The sequence below is a fragment of the Carya illinoinensis genome, chromosome 13, assembly GCF_018687715.1.
Source record: "Carya illinoinensis cultivar Pawnee chromosome 13, C.illinoinensisPawnee_v1, whole genome shotgun sequence".
Lineage (NCBI taxonomy): Eukaryota > Viridiplantae > Streptophyta > Magnoliopsida > Fagales > Juglandaceae > Carya > Carya illinoinensis.
The window spans coordinates 1,731,586-1,759,498 of NC_056764.1; the positions used below are offsets into that span (position 1 = coordinate 1,731,586).

The window sequence follows — 27,913 nt, forward strand, 5'->3', positions numbered from 1 at the left end:
TGTTTGGGTTAGAGAAATTGAGGAAGGGGGAAGTGGGATTTGTATCTTGAGTGACATTATGCTCAGTGTTGATCGATTGTTCTTCCATAGTGAAGGAAAATACAAAATCAGAGGATCAACCTGTGTTCTGTGATACCATGTAAGAAAAAGAGGAGAAAATAATATTCGAATAAATGAGAGGAAAATGCTCTACTTTCTATTTGATTGATAGTGAAAGAATATATATATACACGCTAGGTACACGACTAACAGCTAAAGGAATAAAGGAATCACTATACAGCTCATCATAACAGAAATGGTAAAAAAGCATAACAGAAAAAAGAATAGGAATAGAAGCTTCTAATCTCTTCAATCAGGTCCTTCTTCTCGTGTATAATCAGTAAAGGGTAAACGACTTGTAGTAGATGGGCCTTGTGAATAACAACTTGTAGCACTGGTATGCTGCAATAGATTGTGTGCATGTAAATATTTTTAAATGAATTATATATGCGCACGCGCGCGCGTGCTAGAACTTGTATTGATGAAGCAAATTGCACCGTGTTTTATTCCGATTTGTAGTTTTCCACTTCTAAAGTTTCTGCGTATAAAATCCATAACTTTGAATATAATTATTTGTCGCTCTGTCCTTCATCCATTTTTTTTAATTAAAAAAAAAAAAAAAAAGGCTATAAATTCCTCCATCCTCGAAGGGCCACAGGAAATGTAGAGCTGCGAGAAAGATGAGCTCCCGCCTCTCGCATCTCACACCTGTCGTCCCCATTAAAACCAGTAAAGCTCCGCCAACTCCCTCCAAGTCAAGCCTTTCTTCTTCTTCTTCATCTCCTGTCTTCCATACTCTCTCACCAAGAACACATATTCCTGCTCATGTATATACGCACCCTTCAGCTCTACTCCTTGAGCTCTGCACTTCCTTGAAAGAGATTCACCAAATTATTCCTCTCATCGTCAAAAACGGCCTCTACAATGAGCATTTGTTCCAAACCAAGCTCGTCAGCTTGTTCTGCAATTACGGTAGCGTAAACGAAGCAGCTCGTGTTTTCGAGCCCATCGAAGATAAACTCGACGCGCTTTATCACACTATGCTCAAAGGGTATGCCAAGAACTACTCGTTAGACAGTGCTGTGTCGTTTTTCTGTCGAATGAAGCTTGATGATGTCAAGCCTGTTGTCTACAATTTTACTTATTTGTTGAAAGTTTGCGGTGATAATACGGACCTTAGGAGGGGTAAAGAGATTCACGGGCAGGTAATAACTAATGGGTATGCGTCCAATGTGTTCGCAATGACCGGGGTTGTCAATTTGTATGCAAAGTGTAGACAGATCGATCAAGCTTATAAGATGTTTGATAGAATGCCCGAAAGGGACTTAGTATCGTGGAACACGATTATTGCGGGATTTGCACAAAATGGGTTGCCAAAAGTAACGTTTGAGTTGGTTTTACGGATGCAGGAGGAAGGGCAGAAGCCTGATTCGATCACATTGGTTACTATCTTGCCTGCCGCTGCAGATATTGGTTCTATGAAGATTGGAAATTCAATTCATGGGTATGTCGTGAGAGCTGGGTTTGGATCACTTGTAAATATTTCTACTGCTTTGGTGGATATGTATTCAAAATGTGGATCAGTGGGGACTGCTCGTTTAATCTTTGATAGGATGAAACAAAGAACTGTTGTTTCCTGGAATTCCATGATTGCTGGGTACGTAGAAAATGGGGATGCTGAGGAAGCAATGAAAATTTTTCAGAATATGTTGGATGAAGGGTTTGAACCGACCAATGTCACCATAATGGAAACCCTACATGCGTGTGCTGATTTGGGAGATCTTGCACGGGGGAAATTCATTCATGAATTATTGGATCAATTGAAACTTGGATCTGATGTTTCTGTCATGAACTCTTTGATATCCATGTATTGCAAATGCAAAAGAGTGGATCTGGCTGCTAAAGTATTTAAAAACTTGCGGGGCAAAACCCTTGTCTCATGGAATGCAATGATATTAGGTTATGCTCAGAATGGACGGGTGAATGAGGCTCTGAGTCACTATTGTGAGATGCAATCTCAAAACATAAAACCAGATTCATTTACGATGGTGAGTGTGATTCCTGCTCTTGCCGAGTTGTCAGTCACGCGACAAGCAAAGTGGATGCATGGAATTGTAATTAGAACTTCTTGGGATAAAGATGTCTTTGTCGTGACTGCTCTTGTCGACATGTATGCTAAGTGTGGGGCTATTGACACTGCAAGAAAGCTCTTTGATATGATGGAGGAGCGGCATGTGACAACATGGAATGCCATGATAGATGGATATGGGACACATGGTCTTGGAAAAGCTGCTGTAGAACTGTTCAATGATATGCAAAAGGGAACCATCAAGCCAAATGACATAACTTTTCTATGTGTTATCTCCGCTTGCAGCCACTCGGGTTTGGTGGAAGAGGGACTCTCTCTCTTTTCCAGCATGAAGAAAGATTATGGTTTAAAGCCCACCATGGATCACTACGGAGCTATGGTTGACCTTCTTGGTCGATCTGGAAAGGTCAACGAGGCTTGGGATTTCATTCAAAAGATGCCCATTGAGCCTGGGATTACTGTATTTGGTGCCATGTTGGGCGCTTGCAAAATTCATAAAAATGTTGAGTTGGGGGAGAAGGCAGCAGTGAAACTGTTTGAGTTAAACCCGGATGAGGGTGGGTACCATGTACTCCTCTCTAATATATATGCCACAGCTTCAATGTGGGACAAAATGGCCAAAGTGAGAACCATGATGGAGAAGAAGGGGCTTCAAAAAACACCTGGCTGTAGTTTAGTGGACTTCAAAAATGAGGTTCACTCTTTCTATTCTGGAAGCACGAGGCATCCCCAATCGAAAAGAATATATGCTTTTCTTGAGAAGCTGGGAGAGGAGATTAAGGCTGCTGGTTACGTGCCTGATACAAATTCAATTCATGATGTGGAGGATGATGTTAAGGAGCAGTTGCTCAATAGCCATAGTGAGAAGCTGGCTATCTCGTTTGCACTGTTAAATACCAGTCCTGGTACGACCATACACATCCGAAAAAACCTTCGAGTTTGTGGCGATTGCCATAATGCAACCAAGTACATTTCTCTTGTGACTGGTCGGGAAATCGTGGTGCGTGACATGCATCGGTTCCACCATTTCAGAAATGGAACCTGTTCCTGTGGAGATTATTGGTAAAGTTCATTACTCATGTTAATTTTTGGGGGTTCCTGTGCTATCTACATTTGAAGTCTTTACAAGGAACGAGGCCTTGGCATGTAGATAAAAGGGTTCTAGGATGAAGTTTGGTTGTTTCCGTAATCTTGAAACATCAATGCCCAATAGAGTGAAAACGAATTTCTTGACGGCCAAAAAAAGAGGATCTGGAAGCAGGGCCGCTATTTGTGTCCAAATAACGTAATTGAATTTCAGCTTGTCATATTCATTTTATTCAGTTGACTTTTTATCATAAGATAAGAAGATTAGGATTAAATCCTTCATGTACTTTTGCTCCTTCCCATTGACTTCTGTAATGAATCTTTAGTCCTTGCGGCAATTCCTTACGTTTAAACAGTGATACATGCTAGCTTTGGTTCTAGTTGCTTACTGATTGCTGCATGCTCACTCTGTTATAGACCCCATCTTTGGTGATATAAAGTAAAGGCTCAACCCAAGTAGCACAGCTGAAATAATGTGGAAGGCACCTGTCACAATTGCATGCAACGCTCAACTGCAGTAGCTAATTACCCGCCAATGAATGAACACCCGATAAAACTCGAAAAATGACTTTGAACAAAGCAATGAAGTCAGACTCAACAGGCTTCAATGCCATGGCTTGAAACAGTTTTAGGTGGTCAATAAACATGTTATATTGCACATTAGGCTGAAAGAGAGAATTCCACCAACTATTTCCAAATTTAGAAAAAAACACAAGGGAGTACCCGACCTCTTACAGATGTAAAAGCAAGAAAATAAATCTTCTCAAGCCTACTACACGCTTCCAAACAAGGCACCAAGGGAAGCCAAAATTTTCTTTTCAATCCCAGCTGCTAGCCAATTATATTCATCATGTGAATGTCTAATATCTACACATTCACCAAACAAAACATCCACAACAGATGATTTAAATGATGCAAATATCCAGAAGACATCCACAAAATCATACGCTATATACCCAAAAAGCTGCAAGACTCGGCTCTACAATCATTTCCACCACCAGAACTGTCGAAACAAATATATCTTCCTCATTCGAGCATTGTATGTCAAGAAGGTTCTGGCTTTGACAGGGTCCGCATTCAAATACTCAAAAGCATACATCTGTTTGGCCTCTTCTAAGCCATCGATCTCCATCACTGCCTGTAGTAGCTCATGGGCATCAATTGAACATTTGCTTCGCTCCATTGCATCAGCCAAGCGCCGAATGCTTGATGCTACTGCCAGCATTGCATCCTGGAGTGCCTCTGAGCCACGAGAGCGTTTTGGAAGTTGTCTGACAGGCTGGATCAGAGGATCTTGAGTACCATCTGGCATCTGAGCATACTCTGGTGTTCCAGTAAATGATTCTGTCCCGTCTGTCTCACTCAGGTCTTCTGAACTTGGGGAAAGATATGAGGCAGAGTCATAATCACAATTCTTTATATCTGTTAGATGGCTTCCATCCTTCATCTTGGCCCAGCGACTAGGGGCTTGGTAATTTCCACAAACAATTTTTAGTTCATCGTACATCTCTATCTGTTTACCTCGAAATCCTCTTGCATCAGGGTGTGCCTATTTAATTAATTGATCAACACCAACCAGCATATAGTAAATAACAGCATACATATTGTAAACAGGAAAAAAATACATTACTTACAGCAATATATCTCTTCCAAAGATCATCATTGTCGCACTCAATCATCTTTGTATGTGGATTCCACCTGAACCCATCCTGACTTAGCATATCCTTCATTATCCTATACCTCTTCTTAATTGTCTTAAGTCTATTAACAACTTTTTGATTATTTAAGTTCAAGTTAAAGCGAGAGTTCACAGCGATACAAGCAGCAGTGTAAGCATTTTCATTAAAACATTTGTCAATTTTGTTCCCGTTTTTAGCTTGAACAGCAAGGGCTTCAATAAGGCACTTGTCCATTGCGATTGACCATACTACATTCCTTCCTTTATGCTTCATATCCCTTCTCTGTCCATGCTGGGCATATTGCTCCATTCCTGAATAGGAAAATACAGATAAACTATATTCTGTCGCATCTACCTGTCAAAAAATTAAAACTATATTCTGTACCATATGACAAAAGCAGAATTCAAAATACTGAGTGGTAGACGATTGACTGCATCATCCCACAAGACAAGAGAAAATGCAGTATCATAGCCCAACATCATCTACATGGATCATGTCTTAGTACATGGCATACTTAGAGGTCACAATCAACATCTGTGATGTAAGCTACCACCGTCTTCTCTATCGCATGAACTTGATGATGCCATAAAGGCAAAAGGTAGATTTTATTAGAGACACTCAATCCAGTGAAAAAATAAAACCCTGCATTGTTTTTACTTTTAACAAATAATACTAAAAAATGATGCCTAGGCCCTACGATACTTAGGCCCACAAATTATCACAAATCCCGACTTGGTTGAATCTTCAAATATGAGGCATGACCGTGTCTCTTCCTTCATTGACTAATGACTAGCTATCCTCAATCTTATAACAAGTACTTTTAGATGATAAAGATAATAACCAGTGCAGCCTAAGCACTTGGATTGGAATCACCACCACTGCACCTTTAATGTAGTGTAAGGAGCAACATAAGGCACTTATCTTACAAAATAATGCTCAGCATTTGGTTCCCTTTGAAGTATGGTAGAATAATACTTGAAAATCCCAATTTGTAGTTATTTGAAAATTTTCAACTCATCCATAATTGACTTGGTATCCACTTACAAAAATATTCACACCCTCCGCTGGACACAGCGCTATAACACCATACAGGCCAAACAAAAAACTGCTAGAGCAAACTTGTCACAGCTGCCTTGGGCAAGGCTTGAAGAGGCGAATGGGTGAGGAAGGGAAGTATAGTGATGTAAGTGTTGCAGAAGTGGGAATAACGGTATTAACTGAATGAAGGGAATAAATGAAAAGGTGAGTTTTGAAGAAATGAAGTGAGTTGTTTAGTGTTGTGGGTTGCAGCATTTTGAGTGAGGAGAATTAATGAAACAGCACACTTTTGGCCATCTGTGTAATTCATGTAGTGCGTTTAATTCTTTGTGTGTTGCATTTTGGATTAGAACAGTTTGTTGTTAGTTCTTCTTCACGACTGCGTGTACAAGCAGGAGTGATCATGTAAAATGTATTGAATAATTTTGTGAAGTTTCAATTCTTGGAGGTCGAGGACCCCTCGAAGATTCTCTGGTGAATCTTGCTCATTCATTCTTGAGTGTTCTTTCTGTGAGTGTTTGTTAGTTGCTGTCAGTGTGTGTTTTTGTGTTTGGTTGCAAAAGGTTCTAACAAGAACCTTACAAAACTCAATACAGCTGATCGAAATTTTTAAGCTAACCTCAACAACTTGTGCTTGCCATTGAGCCTAGTCACAATTATTTTCTATCTATAAACACAATTGAAGTACATCTCGTATCGTATCTTGCTGGTAATTACAGCATTTTGCGAACATCTAGTCAGTCCATGTCTTGTTAACGTACAAACTGAAAAATTATCACCCGAACAATAGCAAAAAATTGTTCAGAATTCGTCTCATGAAATTATTCTACCATGCCCAATAAATGATGTTTAAAAGTTCCCAAATACAAAGAAAACACGCACAAAGAGAAAACCCCCCACAAAACCCCTGCAAATGCTAACACTTGAATGACGCAGTGAAAATGAAAGCAGCTAGTACAACACACCAACAATATTACCCCCGACTTAGGTCTTTAAAAAAGAAAGCTACAAAATAAATAAATAAACATCTACACAGATCAGGAGCAAACTGCATGCATGCATGCATACATATACAAGTAAATACCAGATACACATGTAAGTATATATGGAGAGAAATCGCGATACCCGAGTCAACGGAGATAGGATATTCCGATCTTAGGAGTGGTGGAATTCTCTCGCTGGTCAGATCGCCGGTTCCGACTGCATCTGATCCTCGGGAGATACAGCGACGGCGTTAAGCAAATGAAAGAGGACTACTACTCTGACAGTACATCGAGAGGTTAGGGTTTCTTTTTCTCGAGAAAATAAAAAAGGTTTGTACATTTTCCCGACCCGCACTTTCTCGAAAACCAAACGCTTACGAGAGAAAAGTGTACTTGGGTCCAACAGTTCCAGTGCACTACGGTCCGATAGGATACACGACGGACCTATCATTAGACGCCATCTAAGCAAAAGTCAAAGAAATTAATCTTTAATAATCCATATTAAAATATGCATTATTTTAAAACACATGGAGATGTACTTAGGCTTAAGGAAATAGCTATGAATTTTTTAGTTTGTAATCATTAAGTAGTCTCATTTTACGTATGTGTGATATTTTATCTTATTATAATATATTATTTTATTAAAATTAGTACTTAAATAATTTTAATTAAATAAATTTTTTGTGATAGAGTATAAATGCTACACTGTCCTAAAGGCTTGGTTTGGATATAATAAATGTTTTATCTCATCATTAGAATGTTTTTAAATTTTTATATAAAATATAATAAATAATTTATTTTTTTCAAATTTTAAAATAATAATATTAAAAAATAATATTTTATTTAATTTTTATTTCAATTCATCTCACTTTTCAAACGACACGTAAAAGTGTCATACTAATTTTTTACTATCTCCTACACTATAAAAAATAAATTAATGTGGTAATGGTGAGGCGATGTGGATGCTAAACAATTTTTCAACTTAGAAGAAAATTTGTTGATTTGAACAATTTAAATGATTGTAGGGAAGTTCTTGCTTCATTCTAAGGAAAAAAAAAATGTTAAAAAACATGTTATTTTATTATTTTAACCAAAAGTGGTATATTTTAATTTTTTATAGATAGATATAAATATTTTATAGTTCATTTTACAATGAATTAATGTGATAGTATTCATTTTTTTATAAAAATTAAATAAATAAAAAAACTTATACAAAGCTTGAGATTCATAACAAAACTCAAGATTTTAATTATCTTTATAGTTTTTATTTTTGTAAAGAAATTGATAGTATTGTTGTGGATCAATAATTCAGATTCCAAATTTTAGACAAGGCCTAACCATCTAATTCTAAAGCCCAATGAGTAATTCTACGCATCCACAACACACTTTGCACACCACACATGGCATCTTTTTTTTTTTTTTTTTAAATAATTCAGAACGTGCGTTTTTACAAATCCTCATATTTTGGTTGAAACACAGCATTTCGAATTCATCCTGCAAAACCCCTCCTCCCTTGACCCCGCGTCACCTTCCTCCGCCTAGCGCCATTAGCGACGTCGTCTCTCTGCCAAGAGACACGGAGCGATGCTACTTCATTTGCATAGAGCCGCCACTCCCTATAAATCATTGAACAGAGCAAACAGTTGGAGTGCGAAAACCCCACGTCCCTCGCCACCATCTTTGCTCATACAAAGGTAAAACACATGAAACTAAGAATGGTGGGGTCAAACCATTATGCTGAGAATTGAAAATGACGGGGTCAAACAATTTTTCTGAGAACTGAAAATGGCCTATACAAAAGTGTTAATATTGTAAACGCATATGAACCAAAAAGAAAGAAAGAAAAAAAGAAAGAAAGGGTGAACATTAAAAAAAAACAAGAGTAGAGAAGTTTCGAAATCTCATACCTAACTCATGGTCTCTCTCTGCTGAGAATTGAAAATGGCAGGGTCAAACCAGTTTTAGCATCACCACTCCCACTATTATTGACGGAAGTCCACATGCTGTTCTTCTGAGAATACGACGAAGTAGTCGGAAAGGAGATAAATTCTCAAACAAATCTGTAGCAATAGCACCACGTACTTTTTCCCTATATGAATCTGCCACCTCCTCTTGCAGTGCCAACTTGCCCTCCAGGTACCTCACCAGCTGCCACAGCGTGGGGTGTGCCTTCGGTGCATCATTAGAACACATTAAGCCCAATTTAAGCACCAAAACGACCTCAGACTCGTCAAATTTCCCCTCAACTTTGGGTTCATAACACCAAGAATTGCTCCTACTCTCCACTTTTGCCACACTCAGTCCACCAGCATGAACTCCTCAAATGATGCATCGGAATTAATGGGTCTTCTACCACATGCGACTTCAAGCAACAGAGCACCAAAGGCAAAAACATCCGAACTGGTCGTGGCCTTACCTGTGCATGTGAGCTCAGGTGCCAAATAACCCAGCGTGCCCACCACCCTAGTAGTCCTTGGTTTGGACCCGTGCTCGTAAAGCCTGGCCAGACCAAAATCACTCAGCTTTGGGTTAAACTCAAAATCCAATAAAACATTTCCTGCCTTGATTAGGGGTGAGTTCGGTCCGGTTTGGGGAGGTTTTGTGGACCGGACCGGACCTATTCGGTCCAGGGTTTTCCCACCCTGGACCGGTCCGGTCCAGTCCTATTCGGTCCGGTCCGGTCCGGTCGGTCCATTCGGTCCAAGGTTGACTTTTTTTTTTTTTTTTTTTTTATTTTATATAATGACATTTTTTTTAATATTTATGTAATTATATTGTAATATATTTAATATATATACATATAGTATTATATATATATTAGTAATATGCTAATACTATTAGTCTATTAGTAATAATACTATAACTAATAAATATATGTAATAATAACTATACTATAACTAATAACTATATGTAATAATAGTAATAGTGATAACTATATATTTATATAATATGCTAATATTTAATGACATTTTTTTTAATATTTATGTAATTATATTGTAATATATTTAATATATATACATATAGTATACTATTATATATATTAGTAATATGCTAATACTATTATATAAATAATATATATAAATAATATTTTTTTTTTTATTTCTATTCGGTCCGGTCCGGGGTGAAAAACTCCCGGACCGGGACCGGACCGAATCTTTTCGGTCCCTTAAAAATGGGACCGGACCCAATTCGGTCCGGTCCAAACAGTGCCGGTCCGGTCGGTTTTGCCGGTCCGGACCGGCCGATGCTCACCCCTAGCCTTGATGTCTCTGTGAACTACAGTTTGCTCCCACTGTAGTTTGTGCGAGACGAGGGGGAGAGTGAATTGAGAGTACTGGGATATAGCCTGCGAGAATCGAGTTGAACATTAAGAACACAAGTTCGAAAGAGAGGAGGGAACTCGAGTCCTGTTTCTCATAAGTTTATCAAAAATTAAATGTTTGCCAATACTAAAAGAGGGAACAGAAATTTATAAACAATTTTATCATTAATAAGTGCCACGTATAGCGTTCCTTCGGCTTATTCCAAACATGGCCACTTCTAATATTTTCTCAAGCCGAATTTAAGGGAGTTGAGAATCGAGACGGGGGATAGGACTAGGAGACGGGGGAACAATGTCAATATCGTAATTTCAGGCCATCATAAGCCGTGATTGTATAAAATCCCATTTTCATCGGCTACCGTTGCTTCTGTCTTTGGTCATTTTGCTTTGGACATCCGATTTAGGGGTTTTAGGGTTTTGCATAAAATTCCCACTACCTTTCTACGAAAGCCAGCCATGACTGCTCAAACCCAGGAAGAGCTCCTTGCTGCCCATCTCGAACAGCAAAAGATCGATGTATCTCTCTCTCTCTCTCTCCATATATATGTAACATGTTAGATCTCTTTAGTTTTATGATTCAGCATCGCTTGGGGCACCGAAAATGATCTTTCTTTTTACTCCAAGATTTCCTTTTCTTTTCCTCTGGTGCTTTTAAATAGCTATATTTAGATCTTAATGATTATCTTACCCAACCGTTTTCTTGCTCACAACCTGATAGAAATGCGGTTGGAAAATAGAAATCAGTTAATTTCTTTACGGCACTTAGTGACATAAGTACACGTAAATAACTTTTAGGATTTAAGATGGATTGGTGACTTTGGAAGCTATACTGCTACACTGATTGGAAATTGTGTATCTGAGGTTTGTGATGTGATATTGGTTATAATTTATATTACCTACGATTTCGATAGTAATTGTATGTGGAATATTTCGAGAGTGTAAAATAGAACTGATAGTCATAATGGTGTGGGGACGAAGAGAAAAAAAAAAGATTGTATATATTAACTGTTAGGGCTACAAAGTAAGGTCAGCTGATTAAGGAAAGCTCAGGTTATAAAATCTCTTAGCTGTTAATTAATTAATTATCTAGTTAAGCAATCATAGACGTCGGTACTGAGTGTCGGGTGCTCTAGGATTATGCCGATTGGGGAAAAACCTTTGATGGGTTGGATCGCACATGCTGCCTTTTCTCATTTTATTGGTTCTAGTACTTAAATTTTTATTTTTATGTGGGTAGCTTGATGAGCCCCTAGTTGAAGATGAAGACGAAGATGATGAAGATGATGACGACGACGACAACAAGGATGATGATGAAGCCGAGGGTAAGTTCACTGCAAATGTTGTGGTGGTGTCTTTGTTTCCTCTTTTATGCTCTTTATTTATCCTTAGTTTCTATTGATTTTGGTGGCACTAGTGAGTTGCACATGCGCACATATTTATATAAACTCTCACCCCTTTTTACCATACTTAGGAATGCTTTAAGAGAAATCAAGTAATATTGCATGGTGTAGCATATATGTATCTATGGCACCTGTCTTTCTATAAGAATTGGTGAAGTGTAAGGTCTTGGCTCCACTAAGACTAATTTGTTGTGCAAATGACCAATAAGAATATTAAAGACTAATGCGGGACCGGGGTTTATTCTGCAGGGGTGGGTCCAAAGGGCCCTGCCTTGGAGAGGTTCCCCGACATCAAAAAAAAAAAAAAAAGAATATTAAAGACTAATGATTTGGGGAAAAAAGTAGTGCTTTTTAACAAGTTATATAGTTGTGTTATTTTGTTTTACGTCACTTGTTTGCCTTTATCGTGTGTCTAACCTAATATGTGGTATTGTCTCTATGTCTGTGTTTTTGTCTTATTTCAATGCGATTTCTTCATAATTGAATGTTTCTGTCAACCCCAAAGGGTTGGCCCAGGTGGTGAAGGCCTTGGCCTTGGGGTATCACTCCCCTCAAGGTCCAATGTTAAACACCTCAAGGGTGCAAACAATCCTTTAGGGCCACACCTCTCGGTAAAAAAGTCAGTGATTTAACCAGTTCTGTGTAGGGAAATGCATGGGACCAGGGTTTACTTTGCAATGGTGGGTCTGAAGGGTCCTATCTTGGAGAGGTTTTCCAAAAAAAAAAAAAAAAATGAATGTTTCTGTCAAACTTGTCATCTGTTATCTACCATCTATTAGTTTTCTACAACTTTATTTTCTTTTTCACTTGTGTGCCATGTGCCCATTTGAAATATAGTTGCTAGTTTTCTTAAAATAGTCTTGCTTGTAACCTTTGTGTGAAATCAGTTTTCTTCGGTGATGCAAGTAAATCTGTGGAGCATGTTGATGGGTAACAAAACAGACCTGATTAAATGAAAAAAGATAAAAGTTTTTACTTTCTATTCAATAAAAATTAATGGAACAAAGTTATGCAGTTTGTGTTCCCTTCTAATTTCAGTTCTTTCCAAATGTATTAGATTTGTGATAAGGATGTTAACTGCAGATGATATGAACTTTGCTTATTTAATGGTGTGATAATGGTTCCTTTTTTCATCTCATTTTGTAAATATAATCAGGACAACATGATGGAGATGGTAGTGGTCGGTCAAAGCAAAGCAGAAGTGAAAAGAAAAGTCGGAAAGCAATGTTGAAGCTTGGCATGAAACCTATCGCAGGAGTTAGCAGGGTCACTGTCAAAAAAAGCAAGAATGTTGGTCTTTCAACTATGATTTTATTTTATTTTTTTTTACTTTCCATTTTTAGTCTTTATTTTTGTCTAACATTACACAGCTTAAATCAGATACTGTTTGTCATCTCGAAACCGGATGTTTTCAAGAGTCCAACTTCGGATACGTATGTTATCTTTGGGGAGGCAAAGATCGAGGATTTGAGCTCTCAACTGCAGTCTCAGGCTGCAGAGCAGTTTAAGGCTCCTGATCTCAGCCATGTTATTTCCAAACCTGAGTCTTCGGCCGTGGCCCAAGATGATGAAGAAGTAGATGAGACGGGGGTGGAACCCAAGGACATTGAGCTGGTGATGACACAGGCGGGAGTCTCTAGGTCGAAGGCTGTGAAAGCATTGAAGGCTGCAGATGGGGACATAGTTACAGCCATCATGGATCTTACCAACTGAGAGAAGCTTTTAATTTTGTTTTATATCGAGGATTTTGCAGTTCTGTGGTTTCTAGATCGCCTGAGCTTTATGGTTTTGGATCGCTGAAATTTTCTTTTTCTTTGTTCTGCATTTGTACGAGCAAGCCACGCAGACGAATGCATTGTTGAGTGATAAATTTGAGCCCGTGTTTCTCTATTCGTGTCCTATTTCAAGTTCGGGGACTTCGCTTTAAATCCTAAATTCCTATTCATTCAAAAGTTGCGCATTTTGAAACAGCCCTTTAATTATTTGAAACTTTCTTCTTTTGCAAATGTTTTACTGCCTTTGTGCGGTGCATTAGTCTCCATCCAAAGTTATATTTCAGTAATCAAGACGATATAATCAATTTTTTAAGGTTAAAGATTTTTTTTTTTAAATATATATGTGCGTAACTAATCAAAAAAATATATATGTGCGTATTTGTAATTTTAGAGGACTGAGGGTGCTATAATCCCCAGCCCTTCTGGGTTGGAATCATCTCATGATCATGCATGCTGACGACCTTGCCCCGATTCCCCCCTTCAGTTCCCATATTCCTGCTTCCTCATACCTCTAAACTTAATAAGTTCAAGGGCCACTTCATATATGCCTTGCCAATAGAATTGAAAATTGCATGGTTCTGAGAGATGATGGATGGCAATTTCGGCCAATTGAGTATGATGTGTCATTGACAGTTTATACGCTGCATGACTCGTATCGGTACTCTTGCCGACCCAATATATCTTGCCATTCGATGGTGCATGCTTAATTGCCAGGCAGCAACAAGAAAAGAAAGCCACCATTGTGTTACTTCTACACTTCAATGTTATAACAAGCACATCAAGAAGCACTTTGATATCTATCTAATTCCAGATTATATCTAGGGTAGCAATAGAACGTTCGCCTGTTTTACTAATTTTCAATCCCTAGAAAACTTTGAACATCGTTTCTACTCCATGAATCTAAACGTGTACCAAAAGTTTATTCTTAACCACTGTTTTCTACAACGTTTCCATCCTTGCCAAAACAAGTACATCATCTTCTCGTTTTTAATGATAAATATGGATGGATTGCTGCATAAACGAGCAGAGTATAGTAGATAAATTTGTTATTTGCTGGGTGTTTCTCAGTTCTCATGTGTACATACTGTGTACTCCTGCCATACATATGTTGGATCATTAGTAAAGTTTTATTTGTAAAAAGAATCGAAATAAAATGCTGGACATGAATTAAGATCATGGAAAGACAAGCTCGGGGGTTCTTTTTTTGGTGCTTCACTAACCGTTTGAAATGCAAGTGTAAGCAAACGACTTCATGATCTTTGTATAAATGTGTTCTTTTTTCTGAAATCAGCTTCGTCCACCTAGTTAAATGAGATATTTCTCTAGGCCCAAAGCATTGTCACACCCAAAAATAGCATGATAGCCAGTCCGAAACAAAATCCAACGATCACCATAAAAGCCTGGAGACAGTTAAAAAGAACAAGATGCTTGTAATTGTACAACATAAATAATTCACTGGAATTCCGGGGATACTTACCTTCCCTTGAGACTCAAACTTGAATTTGTCAGTGAACCATGACAATCCTCTGTCAACAAATGGTGCAAGAGCAAGTGCCCTGCAAAAGAAGCACCACATTAGAATCAAAAGGTTGTTGCATTGACACTATATTCTAGCATCAAAAGAAGAAAAATTTAAACAATGTTTCCTGCACTTACATGCCTGCAAACCCAATGAATCAGCATCTAACTCGACATCTCACTTCTGATAATGAATTATGGCTGACTAAAAAGAAGCAATCTTTCCCGTCACATTAAAGAAATAGTACATGTCAACAGCAACAGATAGGGAGCTTCCCCATTTCTCTAACTGTAGTGTTCTTGAATCTGTCTCGAGTACACTTATGGTTGACTCATTAAATTCAAGATGGACCCAATAGACAGAAACTACTACTCCTACCCCCACCCCTCTTATTCTTTCTCCTCCTTCCACCAATTACACGCAGTCACCAGATACGATATGAGATTTGACCCACAGTTAATTGAAACAACAAAATTTGAGATCTAAACATACTTTCAATCAGTCTTACCCGCCAGATACAATGTAGAAACACCATGGTGTTCATAAATATTTAAAAATTATTGAAGAAATTTGAGTTATAGCAGCTTACCCGCCAGCTCTTATAAGTTTAGTAACTTGGCTTCCAGCCCACACCATGGCCATTATTTTGAGGAATCTGCGAATGGCCAAAAGTTTCAGGTCATCATTGGAGTTTTTTATAAGAGTTATTAACATTATCGATCATTTCTGCTTTATAAGTAATAATTGGTTCATTTCTTCCTTAGAAAATATTGATATATTACTAGCCACCTTTCAACAGCTGCGAGATAGCCCATCCTTCCAGGTGCAGGAGCAATATGAAACCTAGAACCAGTGCAACTTGTGGTTATGATCTAACATATTCAGAACACCTTCATGGCGATACTGTGTAATATAAATAAAAAGTAATGCACCTTCTTTGTACATTTCACCATTGATTTTTCAAAAAAGTTACTATTTCCAGTACCATTTGTCATCATATGATTCTTGAATCACCGTTGATTGGGAAATTATAGTAGTAAATCAAGTTTTTTTAGAAAATAGAAATCTGAATGCTATTTGTATTAAGACATATTCCTTCATTTCATTTCTACTGTCCTTTTCTTTATTGTTATTAATTTTTAATTCTCGGTACTGTTCCGAGAACAGAAAAGGTGTTGTTTCCATATCTTGGGGCACAATATTGGAATTTCAAACTAGCCAAGACAATGGATTTTGCATTTTTTTTTCAATTTCGTATTTTCTGATGTTATTGTGCACAGTGAAAGAACTCGGAACAATAATAATTGGCACACACATTATTTCACTCACCAAACTATGAGAAATGTTGTGAGATAGTAGGTTGTATTCAATAAACCATAGGACAATATTCCTGAAATCCCATATCTCTTTAATCTCTTCAATATGCTGCCAAATTGAACAAACAAAAATAAACCGTTACCATAAGTAAGATGACAACCCCAAGAAACCAAGGTAGTTAGACAAGCATATGGTAAAATGGCATTCCCCCAAGAAACCAAGAAAATGGACACGCAGCCTACTTTGCATTTCATTCCTTCCCTTGTTCTTTTAAAAAAAAAAAAAAATGAAGAAAATCCTGATAGCTAGAAATAGATAAGTGATAATGAACTTGTGTCTAATAATAGAGCATTTGAAACATGAGTTCCTTGGGCTCTTCGGTTCTTATAATGTTAAAGAAAAGAAGAAACTGGCAGAGGTTATGTTATGAGTACAAAAGCAACTCACTCAGAGAAAGCTCATGGGGGGAAAAAAGAACCAGTGAGAGATATTATGCACTCAAGGGGGTCAAGAGGAAGCCAGGAGGGGAAGTGAGGAGGAGTTGTAGTCCCCAGTGAAGTGCATCTTCTTAGGCATATTTCCTGTATCGCTGGCAGACTGTTGATATAAAATAATAATAATTGGATCTAGAATGATAACGCTGAAGTGACAATAATAATCTTGCTATATTTGCGTGTGAGCTTGGTGCCCATTTAATCTTGCCTTAAACTTTTAACATAATCAGTAATCCAATGACTCTCTCTCTCTCGGTCGACCACGTTCACAACGTGTAGAGAGTTTAAACAATGTATGCAAGCCATGAATTTGGATGCATTGGAACAGAAACACAGAGACTCGCCATCATCGTGTCATTAACAAAAAATCGGTAGTCTCTAAGTATTGACCCTGAAATACCGAAAGGCAAGTAGTACGTACTCGTTGGATGTGAGGGGTCCTCCTCGACCAGTTTCATTCTTTTCCGTGGAACCTACAAGAGAAATGCAAAGATGTGAATTTTTAATCTCGAATGAACGAATATAAATATACAGGGTCGCCTTAGAATTATTTTAGTTGATGATGCCAATTACCTTCACAGTTCGAAGCATTTGATGTACCATAATCCTAACTCCCCCAAAAAAGAAAAATGAGAGAAATTATTATCAGAATAACTTTCGGTAAAAGCTAATAAAGGAACAAGCTCATGAAAGAACAATAGTATTTCGACCAAATTCTATTCCTTTACACAGATTTCAGCGACGATAAAAGAAAAAAATGAAGAGGAAGAATGGAATGCTTTTTTTTTACAAGTAGGAAGAATAGAATGCTCACAGTATCATCACCGCCGATTGAGCAGACTCTGGGTCTTGGCGAACGGCGCAGACTAACCGAGGAGTTGTTCGATTTGTGTAACCAATATCGCCCGGAAACCCTGTGAATGCTCACGACGGAGAATTCATGGAAACGCTTGAACTAAAAAAAAAAAAGGAAAATAAATATAGTAGGAATAAATCAGAGAGAAGGAGAGAGATGAAGATTAACTTACCGGGTGATGATGATAGAGGAGTAAAGGCTGACCGGCGAGCTTGAGACTGACAGACATGAGAGAGACGGAGACGGACTGGGAGATGGACTGGGCTCTATTTTTTTCTCTCTGGAAAATAGGAGGGATTGGTATTTCACTATTTTTTTTTTAAATTTATCCTGCGTGAGGGGAAAAAAAAATTAAAAAATTAATGCTTGTTATCATTATTTTTAATAATTTTTTATTATTTTATGATATAGTATTATATAATTAAAAATTATTTATTATATTTTATTTATAAATTTTTTATTTAATATTGCGTCATAAAATAATAAATAAATTATTAAAAAATAATAAATAAATTTTTTCTTATCTTTTTTATCTATATTTTGCTACACGATGGGTATGGTGACAAATAATAAGTATAAATAGTACGGAAATGAAAGTAAATAATTTATAAATAATAATAAAGTAATCTAAAAAATATCGAAAAATAGCTATATTATCTAACAGACACGAATTGGCTCATTTTTCCATAATTTTCTAAGTACTACATTTAATTATCATTATTTTGTAACATTCAGTATTTAGATAATTATGATGTATTTATGATGTCACGTTGACGTGATATATTTTTAATTATCAATTATAAATTTACACGAAAACCAATATAAAGTTGTTTCTAATTCTTTTTCAACATTGCCTTTGAATTATAAAATTTGTCTCTAGTATATAAATTGCAATAAAAATCACTAATTTACATTTTGTTAAAAAAATTAGAAGGGTTATACTCACGTAGACATATCATAAAATTAAATTTATAAATTAGTATAATTTTATATAATACACTAAATTTATTTTTAAAATAATTGACTTATAAGTAAAATATTTGTTAACTACAAAAAAAAAAAAAAAAAAAAAAAAAAAACTACTTACAAAAAACTCGACACACAAAGAACAAGAAGATTATAAGATGAACACGTGACAGTAGAGCATCCACATTGGTTTATGCATATATATATATATATATATATATATATATATATATGCATATGTAAAGTCATATTTGCATAATATGAGCCTAAATTTATTTGAGAAAGTCTACACTTAAGTCTCGACCTTCCGCTCACACCACACACCGCCCACGTGGCTTTTAAATTATTATTTTTTTTCGTGTACAATAAATAATTTTTTTACTCTTTTCAGATACAGTTTCGTGTTCCCCCTTTCCCCCTTTCCCTTGTCCCGTACGCGGCGCATCTCAGATCCATTTCCCCTCCAAATACATTTTTTGGTTAAACCAACTTGTCTAATAGGATAAGATAATCCATCCATTGCAGAGAAAAAAATGGGGTCCGAAGTGGAAGAGTTCATATGACAGCTCACCCATGATCATGTAAAACAATGTTGTTGAGTAAAACCGCCATTCAATGGTCCACAAGATAGATTTTTTCCTGAAAGAATCATTAATAGGCATTGTAAAATCTGATTAAAAGAACACCCACCGGCACAAGATTGGAATCTCAACTTATCTTCGGTACCAATATGAAATTATATATGTATAGAAGATACCCACAAGCATTCATCTTTTGACCAGATACCACCACATAGGGATTTTTGGGCTAAGTTGAACCATGGGTGGATATAATGGCGGACAGGAGGATTGGGTTTTTGTGGGTTACTATTCATATGAGAAGGGGTAATTAGAGTTGTCAGTCACTCTGAAATTGAAACAATTTCACTGGCAGTTGTAGGACTCCACGCCCCCCTTCTCCCCCCTTCCCCATTTCTCTTTTTTCTCTCTTATGTTTGTTATGGAGATATGACCTATTATTTTGAGTTTTGCAGGGCTCCGTATCACCTTTCCGAGAGTTGGACGTGAGGGCCTCAATAAAGCAATAATTTTCCAGTTTAGTTATATTGGAGTATCCTGTAATATATGTTTCGCTCCCTGCACATAGCTTTGATTTTGACGTTGTTAAGGATACCAACCCTGTTACTGAAAAACCAGAGCTAAAAGATTCTAAAAGCAATCCAAACCCAGTTGGTGCTCCCTTCAAGGAGGAGAAAATAGAAGACAACAATAACTCTTCAGATCCTCATGTTTTTGAACTCATGAAACATGTGAGTTCAAGTCCAATGCCTCGATCCCCCCATTACAACTTGGGGACTGAGAAAGACATAGATAACTCATCAGAATGCCCTTTGTTCTCAAGGGTGGCAACAAGCAACTGGTCACATTCCACCTCCAATTCCAATGAAGTAGGAGTGTCTCAAATGATGGATTTTGACTTTGATCAGGGTTTAATAGATTTGTACTCAGAGCTTATTGCACAAATTAACCCTGATGACTTTCTGGATTTGGAATTTGAGTTTGCAGAAGAGCTAGATGCAGAAGGAAGAAGAGAGCTCTCAGAGGCATTAACTTGGAGGGATGACTTTCTCGAACTGAAAATGTATTTGGAGAGGGAATGGATCTGAGATGCGCCGTGTACGAGACGGGAAAGGGGGAAAGGGAGAACACGAAATTGTATCTGAAAAGTATAAAAAAAATAATTTATTGTACACGAAAAAAAAATTTAAAAGCCACGTGGGCGGTGTGTGGTGTGGGCGGAAGGTCGAGGCTTAAGTGCAGACTTTCTCAATTTATCTACATTATATTATGGATCTTTAAATACTTACATAATTATGAATAATACATTTACATATTTAAAGATCTACTATTCACTCTTCAAAATATATTTTACTCATTTTTTTTCCTCTCACTCTCTTTCTACATATTTTACATATTTTACTCATTCCCTCCCAAAATAATATTTTACATATTTGAAAATCAAATCCATGCACATCTCTCTCACATGTTTTGGTATTGGGTACTAATTGCATGTATTAACTCAATACATAAAAATTGCAAACTCTATGGAAAAAAAAAGGCAAAAAAATAATATAATGATAATATTTTATTAGTATTTTGTCTCAAATTTGCATAAGTCAATATGAGAATTTTGCCTGTATGGTAAAGTGGATCTCTAAAAGGGGTGATTTTGCATATGTATATGCATAAATCAATATGGATGCAGAGAAAGTAATACGAAATAAGAAAGTGAAAATTATTAAATAGAGAAGAAAATGAAATATTGTTACATTATATTTGTGGTATTAATAAATAAAAATCCAAAATTTACTCATGACTCATGTTATTATAAAGAAAAATGTTACCTCAAAACTTCTTGTCCCGTGTCTGCACTTGCACTGTCCCATATTCTCGAGGAAAATGATGATGATCCCTTCTCTGCTACTCAAAAGAATGGACTAATGCATGCTTGGAGAGTGTTAAAAATGAACCTCTATCCAAACGACATTCTAAATCCATATCATATGTTCTAATTTTCCTGCTCGTTACAGAAATATTAATCAAAGTAAACGGATCTTCAATCTTTATACAATTAAAGATTCATTCATGGAAGTAGACAGGTTGAATTTTGTTTTGTTTATAAAACCGAGGAAAATGAACTTTCAATTGCATTTGGTGCCAATTCATATGGCCAAAAACTGCATGTCGAGGCTTAACATGTAACATCAGAGATGCCACCATTCGTCCTCATCTGCAAATTGAAGGTTCATTATCAGATCACGTGACATAAGCATTCTCGAATATATTAAACAACTTTTGATTTCCCACAGATGATGCTTCCAAGACATAACATCATGAGATTTCTACTTTTTTTTTTTTTTTTAACTAAAATGTTGTCAATTTTATCCCTGCTATTTAAATATTTCCTTACATGTCATTATTTACGGGTGATAAGAAATCTTATAAAAGGAAATTTACAAGTTAATATAGTCTCATATGATATAATAAAATCACGTCGATTTGTATGTTTATTTTTGTGAGATCTCTATATAATTAAGATATTTTTTTAATCAAAATGATGCGAAATATTAGTAAGTGTGATTATATATAACAAGATTAATGATATATATTAGTATTTATTTTTATTTTTTTATTATTAAAATAAAAAAAGCCACTTAAATAATGTGATTAAGAATAATAAAATTGAAGAGAAGGAATTTTATTTCTGGTTCACATGATATTTTCTGAGTAGATCAGGTTTTTCCGGCCAGGTTCAACCAGTTGGGTAGTTATCATGCTGGTACATGAGAGACGGACTGATTGAAAGTGTCATCCTCCTACAACCGTACCACGGACTGTGTAAAACTACGTTTCTTGTGCCTCCAGCGTGGTGATCACAAGGGCTGTCAATTGTAAATAAAAAAAAAAAGAAAAAAATTGACGTTAAGAAAACGTAAAACAGAAGGCTAGAAAACAGAAGGAAAGATTCTAACGTTATTTTCCTGGCGATATTCTGAATTATATTAAGATCTGCACTCTTATCATTGAACAATTCATTTAATCTGGACAGAACAAATTCGAATGTTTGTTCAGATGCGGCGATTGCTCATATCAGACATTTACTAAAGGCAAAGCCAGGAAAAAAAAGAAAAAGATAGAAAACCAGCTTCGAGTAAGCTGTAATGGAGTTTTCTAATCATTTTCGGCTGATGGATAACATCAAAATAGCATTAAAAAAGGTGGCGTTCACACAAGGAACAACATCATTAAGGAGCTTTGGTTTCATCATTCAATTATATATCAAGCAATTATTATATTTCTGGGGGCTAGACGTCAAGAATCTGCAGACAAACGTACAGTCGTATGATGTTTGAAGAGTAGTATAGGAGCTTGCACCATATAAACAAAGGCCAAACTAGATCACCTTCTCACAATCTGATTGAAGAACTCCAAGGGCCATTCCTCGATCGAATATCGGAATATGCGGAGAAACTCGAATTACAGATTCTTTCCTGATTCTCCGCCACCCTTTTCCTCTATATGGTTTATATAATTTGCTCGACTTTTTATTGCCTTGTTCATCAGAATCTGTGAAAAAATAACTGATTTTATGCTCTCTTTCTTTCCTGGTAAAACGTTTCAAAAATTTTTCTTTTCACCTGCTAATATTTTACTCTGCGAGAAGGCCTTTCTTCCATGATCAAGCACTTATAGAGCTACAAATATGGGGGAATATTGTTTCTGTTGGCATTGCATGCTAGAGAGTCAATGAAATGAATAAAGAAGCATTTATATGAAAGTGAACATAAAAATCACTTGCGTATAATTCTTCATTCTGCTTTGTTTTGTTTTAGTGAGCTCTTGATCGAGCACTAGATTGCTTTGAAATTTCATATTTAAATAAGAATATATTCCGGACAAAAATCATGTCCACAGAGGTTCAGAGGGTAGTGGTGATCCAGGATGCATCAAAGGATGTCAGTCTAACCGCACTCAGATGGGCCCTGAAGGGCTTATCACTAAATCCTGGAGATGTGATTCCCTTGTTGTTCTTCACCAGGTTAATAACCCACGTACGTTACCTTTCATGAAACTTCGGAAATTCAGTAAGCATTTTTGCTTTCTTTTTTCTCAGCTTCTTCGTAACGAGAAAATATAAACCACAACAATTGATAAACAGTTGGAACAATGATAAAAGTAAGCATCTATGGAGGTAAAACCGTCAAAATGAAATCTCTGTCACACGGAAGTACTGGTACTGTTGCTAACCTTTATCTTGTCCCTTACTCCCATTTCTTTTTGTTCTTTTTATTGTCATTTAAATGTTCAGTTGGATTCAAGACCAAGGTGGATGAAACGAACCAGATAATTGTTCAGCAATTGGTTGCTGGAAAGAATGAAGAGTACCGTAGCAATGTGGAGATCATGAAAATTTCAGATGAGTACGAAGCACGAATGGTCAGTCTGAAAGTTGTATTGAAAAAATTTTACTGCTTCATCCCTATTAATCATTCATGAAATTGCTAATCATACAATTTTGTCGCCACGAAATTTCTCAGATCGAGTTCTATATAGACGTGCATGCAGGACCTTGTCCAAAGGTGGTTGCTGTTAAGGCTGCCAGAAAGTTGAGGGCGACATGGGTGATACTCGACAGGTCTGTCGAACGCTAAAACTGCTGTTCATTGTCTGGATATTCATTTCCCCTATGAAAGTGAAAAAATAGTGTTAATAATATAATTTATATAATTTAAAAGGGTCATACCAGTAGCAGAGCATCATAGATTCATAGTTTACACCTCATACTTGTAAAATAATTTCTAAAACATGTCAGTAGGACAGAGTAATCTTCAATTAATAACTGCACTTTGAATATCAAATACTTTGTTTAGAATTTCTGCTTGCCTTGCTATAATATGTTTATATTCAGGCAGATGAAGCAAAACAAGAAATACTTCATGGAGAAGCTTTCGTGTGGTATATCAAGGATGAAGAGCGACAACAGCGTTCAACTTTTGAGAGGGCCAAAAGCGATGGGGGTCGGGGACAGCACACCCTCAAATACTGAAAGCAGCAGTGCCGGCGTGGTCCACGTACCATATAATGAAATGGTACAAGGGAGCTCAGATGAAGAACGACCTCCTAACAGTAGGTACATCAACCCATGTTGACAGGAAGTTTTTTGGTATAGAATTGGTGAACTAGTGAATCCCATAACCTTTAAAACTGGTCCAACTATGTTAGTTTGAGTCAATGCATAATTATTCCAGAAGAGAGAGAGTTCATTTTCTGCAGTAGTAACATCCTACTTAATTGGAAATGTAATAGATAAAGTGATCATGTGGGAGTCATTTTTATGGAAATAGAATTAGGTTTGGTTCCATGAAACCCCAGCAAATATTACACCAAAACCAAAATCGAATTCTTAGAGGATCATTTCACCAGTCGAGTGCCATTTTAGTAAGGTATCTACTGTAAAGGTATTACTCCCTTCATTGCCTGAGACCTGGTAACATAACTTTGCATAGTTGTCATGGCTAGTAAGTTTTCAATATACAACTGGTTCAGACATTTACACATTCACACATGCTAAAATCAAAATTTATACACGATGAACCCAGCTATGGGTGTGTAATTTGTATTTTCTGTAATTTGTATTTTCTTCTTTAATGATAACTCAGTACTTGTCCATGTCAACTAATTACAAAGTCCACATTCTTAATTACAGGATTTTCAGGTGATAATCAGAAGAACAGCTTAGACAAAGGACATTGTCCCGATGGTTGTCAACAGCAAGTTCATAGGAGTGAAGCCTCAAGTTCTAGTTGTGCTGAGGCCAAGTGTTCCCCTTTACATTTTAAGGAGGAAGGAAACACCACAGCTACGGAACAGAGAACAGGAGGAGAGCGATCCCCGCAGTCCATTTCTGCGAATCGAGAGAGCAGTCCAAAAGAAACATCAAATTTGGGGAGCCCAGATGAACAGCAAAACAACAAAAGTGGCTGGACAGAAGAGTGTCTGATGGAGGAGGAATTTCCTAACTCCGTGTGTTCTATATGCCAAAATAGACGACCAAAAATTGGATGGAAGAGAGAATTCACTTATTCAGAACTCCATGCCGCTACAGTGGGATTTTCCCAAAAGAATTTCCTATCAGAAGGTGGATTCGGTTCGGTCTACAGAGGAGTGATGGATGGGCTGAAGATTGCCGTTAAACAACACAAAAGTGCAAGCTTGCAAGGAGAGAAGGAATTCAAGTCTGAAGTTCGTGTACTAAGCAAAGTCAGACATAAGAATCTGATCAAGCTGTTGGGGTCATGTTCAGAAGGAAGCCACAGGCTGCTCGTTTATGAATACATCTGCCATGGTTCTTTGGGTCAACATCTATCAAGTACGAATACAGTCAAATTAAACATCCCTTAATATAGATTTCCTCTTCAATACTTGTAACAGATGTTTTCACAATACTTACCGTTATAAATTAGGGAAAGCTAATCACATATTCTGCAGGGCACAGCCGCAAACCCATCAGCTGGGATAAAAGGATAAAAATAGCTATGGGAGTTGCCCAGGGCTTACAATATCTGCACAAAAACAAGGTCATCCACAGAGATATGAGACCAAACAACATCCTTATAACCCATGATTATGAAGCTCTGGTAATAAACCAAATACATGTTCTTTTAAATCAGTTTTTAAGATCCTGCAATATTTATAAAGTGAAATGTTGGATCAGTATAACATTTTACACTTAAGATGTCTATTCTTGTTCTTGAAATAATAATATCTATATCACTTACGAATTTCACCTGCAAGAGCAAAGCATTGAGCCAATTCATACCTCGTCTATTGATCTTCAGATGGTTTTTGGTTACCTAAATCATTTCAATATTTTATGTGTTTCATGATTAGGTATTTAACTATTTCAGTCCATTGAAAGTACTGGATCCAAGAAAATCAGTCTGGCCAAGATGCACATTGTTAATGTACTTGTATTATACTGTACTCCGTGTAGCACACTTCCATTACACTAAAATTCACCTACCACAGTACTCTAAATTGGGCTTCCCGCATTGTACTGTTATGCACATCAAATGATATGCGATTCTTCTCTTTCTTTTACCACACATCAATATATGATTTCCTTAACCAATTCTAATATGCATCCAAAGAATAATATTATATCAATATCCATCTAACATATCAAATGTGTTTACTAGCTTGGAGATTTTGGTCTTGCAAGAACTCAACATGAAGACTCAAATAACTCATTAGAGACAATGGTTGGAACTTTGGGATACTTGGCCTCAGAATATGCAGAATGTGGGAAAGCATCAACCAAGACAGGTGGTTCTATTGCAGCTAATTACCGGGATGAGGACAACTGACCGTAGACTTGGAGGGAAAAGTCTTGTGGGATGGGTAACTGCTTCAATGCCTCCAAGTTGTTATTTATGTGCATATGTCTCTAATACTCTCTTAGAGTGCCAATACATAGATTATCTCCAATACATGGAGATATGTGAGATAATCTAGTACATATTTTTTTGAAAATCTTAACCCTGTAAAAGCAGACCCCATATTTTTCCTGTCTTCTCCTATTAAATTTAAGATTACCTTCGAGGGGGTAGAGAAGTGAAAACGAGAAAGAGGATTCAATAAAGAGACAATGCAGTCCTTCAATAAAAATGTTGCAGTGAAAAATTGCTTTGAACAAACAGCTCTGGTTGCAGTGATCTACAGGAGAGAAAAAAGCATACAAAAAAATGACAGGATAAGCATTCCATTGCATGCCACACTTTAGCAGTAACTCACAGGTTTCCTTTATATGCAGGCAAGACCGCTATTGAAAGAAAAGAACTACCCGGCCTTAATTGACGAGAGGATTATGGACTCGCTCGATGTCCACCAGCTGTTTTGGATGGTTTGAGTAGCAGAAAAATGTCTCTCAAAGGATCCTGATTCGAGGTTAACGATGGATAATGTAAGTCTGCATGAGTCAAGCCTTAAGAATGTTGGTGTAAAAACTATGGCATTAAGAATTTGCATACTTTTCACGTTCAGGATGCTTGAATCACCCAAATTTGTCTTTTCCAATGCCTGCATTGCATCTAGCATATTATTAACTTCAGGAATTCGTAAAATTCTGTATGGTACAGACAATTATTTATCTCATTACTCGTTCTTATCACCCAGAGAATCTCGTATGCATTGTTTGTTGTATGATTCAATATTACAGGTGGTTGGGGCTTTAGATTACATAATAGAATGCAACCCAATATGTGGCAAAGTCTGCTCCCCAGCACGATCACTCATTCAGCAGCATGCCTGTCACCCGACTCACAAGGCAGCATCCGAGACTCCCCTGAATCACATGTTGAAGACGGAATCATTGCCATAGCATCTACTTCCACAATTAGCTTGTTCTCTATGCCTGAAAAGTCTACTTCTGGTGGTGAAAGAATAGATGAAAATGAGACAGAAGTGCCTCCACCTAATAGTGTTACTTTATGATGAGATGATGGTCACCTAGATACGATGATCCACACCAACTTCAGTTATAGTTAATTAATCCGTGTTAATAAATACATCATTTCCTATTTTGCGGAAAGGTTTTCTAAGAAATACCCCCGCCCCCAACAAATTGCTTGTTTAATAACAAATAAAAGAGAATGTTATATGCTTCATTGTTATATTGTCCATCTAAATATGTTATTTAAATATATTTCACTTGTAAACCTATCATTTAACACCACATCATGAGATTATAAAATGATAATGAGAATTAAGATGATGAATAGATTTTTTTCA

General features: G+C 36.8%; 5 protein-coding genes and 1 pseudogene across 10 annotated transcripts; 4 read left to right on the forward strand and 2 right to left on the reverse strand.

Annotated features, from left to right (window-relative positions):
- The first annotated feature begins 626 nt into the window (after window positions 1-626).
- Window positions 627-3,604, forward strand: LOC122291839 (pentatricopeptide repeat-containing protein At1g11290, chloroplastic). Its single transcript, XM_043099850.1, has one exon. It carries the CDS (start codon window positions 720-722, stop codon window positions 3,192-3,194), a length of 2,475 nt encoding a protein of 824 aa, XP_042955784.1. The 5' UTR covers window positions 627-719; the 3' UTR covers window positions 3,195-3,604.
- Window positions 3,605-3,840: 236 nt separating this feature from the next.
- LOC122291840 lies at window positions 3,841-7,307 on the reverse strand. The gene is made up of 3 exons (XM_043099851.1): window positions 7,057-7,307; window positions 4,849-5,204; window positions 3,841-4,763 (listed from the first exon to the last, which is right to left on the reverse strand). Exons 2-3 carry the CDS (start codon window positions 5,200-5,202, stop codon window positions 4,200-4,202), a joined length of 918 nt encoding a protein of 305 aa, XP_042955785.1. The 5' UTR covers window positions 5,203-5,204; window positions 7,057-7,307; the 3' UTR covers window positions 3,841-4,199.
- A 3,194-nt stretch (window positions 7,308-10,501) lies between these two features.
- On the forward strand, window positions 10,502-13,526 carry LOC122292331 (nascent polypeptide-associated complex subunit alpha-like protein 1). Its single transcript, XM_043100622.1, has 4 exons — window positions 10,502-10,752; window positions 11,474-11,558; window positions 12,793-12,926; window positions 13,017-13,526. Exons 1-4 carry the CDS (start codon window positions 10,693-10,695, stop codon window positions 13,347-13,349), a joined length of 612 nt encoding a protein of 203 aa, XP_042956556.1. The 5' UTR covers window positions 10,502-10,692; the 3' UTR covers window positions 13,350-13,526.
- Window positions 13,527-14,235: 709 nt separating this feature from the next.
- LOC122292330 lies at window positions 14,236-17,895 on the reverse strand. Of its 6 annotated transcripts, none has more exons than XR_006236898.1 (10): window positions 17,770-17,895; window positions 17,556-17,696; window positions 17,315-17,348; window positions 17,163-17,214; window positions 16,260-16,355; window positions 15,720-15,773; window positions 15,520-15,585; window positions 14,889-14,967; window positions 14,632-14,811; window positions 14,236-14,505 (listed from the first exon to the last, which is right to left on the reverse strand). XR_006236898.1 is itself a non-coding variant. In XM_043100621.1 (9 exons), exons 1-9 carry the CDS (start codon window positions 17,824-17,826, stop codon window positions 14,734-14,736), a joined length of 657 nt encoding a protein of 218 aa, XP_042956555.1. In that variant the 5' UTR covers window positions 17,827-17,895; the 3' UTR covers window positions 14,558-14,733. The 6 variants fall into 6 exon arrangements, 3 of the variants coding, with proteins under 3 accessions (XP_042956555.1, XP_042956553.1, XP_042956554.1); XR_006236900.1 differs by lacking the exon at window positions 14,236-14,505 and adding an exon at window positions 15,068-15,235 and having other exon boundaries at window positions 14,694-14,811; XR_006236899.1 differs by lacking the exon at window positions 14,236-14,505 and adding an exon at window positions 15,068-15,249 and having other exon boundaries at window positions 14,694-14,811.
- A 1,487-nt stretch (window positions 17,896-19,382) lies between these two features.
- Window positions 19,383-20,229, forward strand: LOC122292149. Its single transcript, XM_043100370.1, has 2 exons — window positions 19,383-19,447; window positions 19,710-20,229. The coding sequence occupies exons 1-2, from the start codon at window positions 19,383-19,385 to the stop codon at window positions 20,227-20,229; spliced, it is 585 nt and encodes a 194-aa protein (XP_042956304.1).
- A 3,170-nt stretch (window positions 20,230-23,399) lies between these two features.
- LOC122292572 lies at window positions 23,400-27,852 on the forward strand (annotated as a pseudogene).
- Window positions 27,853-27,913: the final 61 nt, after the last annotated feature.

What these genes read in the sequence shown, in the direction of transcription:
- LOC122291840 (XM_043099851.1), bottom strand. Translation starts at nt 5,202, where the DNA reads ATGGAGCAATATGCCCAGCATGGACAGAGAAGGGATATGAAGCATAAA. An exon ending in TTTGGAAGAGATATATTGCT is followed by an intron (nt 4,764 to 4,848) that starts GTAAGTAATGTA and finishes TTAATTAAATAG; the next exon opens with GCACACCCTGATGCAAGAGG.
- LOC122292331 (XM_043100622.1), top strand. Translation starts at nt 10,693, where the DNA reads ATGACTGCTCAAACCCAGGAAGAGCTCCTTGCTGCCCATCTCGAACAG. An exon ending in TCGAACAGCAAAAGATCGAT is followed by an intron (nt 10,753 to 11,473) that starts GTATCTCTCTCT and finishes TTATGTGGGTAG; the next exon opens with CTTGATGAGCCCCTAGTTGA. An exon ending in GGATGATGATGAAGCCGAGG is followed by an intron (nt 11,559 to 12,792) that starts GTAAGTTCACTG and finishes AAATATAATCAG; the next exon opens with GACAACATGATGGAGATGGT.
- LOC122292149 (XM_043100370.1), top strand. Translation starts at nt 19,383, where the DNA reads ATGGGTGGATATAATGGCGGACAGGAGGATTGGGTTTTTGTGGGTTAC. An exon ending in TACTATTCATATGAGAAGGG is followed by an intron (nt 19,448 to 19,709) that starts GTAATTAGAGTT and finishes CCCTGCACATAG; the next exon opens with CTTTGATTTTGACGTTGTTA.
- LOC122292330 (XM_043100619.1), bottom strand. Translation starts at nt 17,826, where the DNA reads ATGTCTGTCAGTCTCAAGCTCGCCGGTCAGCCTTTACTCCTCTATCAT. An exon ending in CAATCGGCGGTGATGATACT is followed by an intron (nt 17,349 to 17,555) that starts GTGAGCATTCTA and finishes TGGGGGAGTTAG; the next exon opens with GATTATGGTACATCAAATGC. An exon ending in GGACCCCTCACATCCAACGA is followed by an intron (nt 16,356 to 17,162) that starts GTACGTACTACT and finishes TCAATTTGGCAG; the next exon opens with CATATTGAAGAGATTAAAGA.
- LOC122291839 (XM_043099850.1), top strand. Translation starts at nt 720, where the DNA reads ATGAGCTCCCGCCTCTCGCATCTCACACCTGTCGTCCCCATTAAAACC.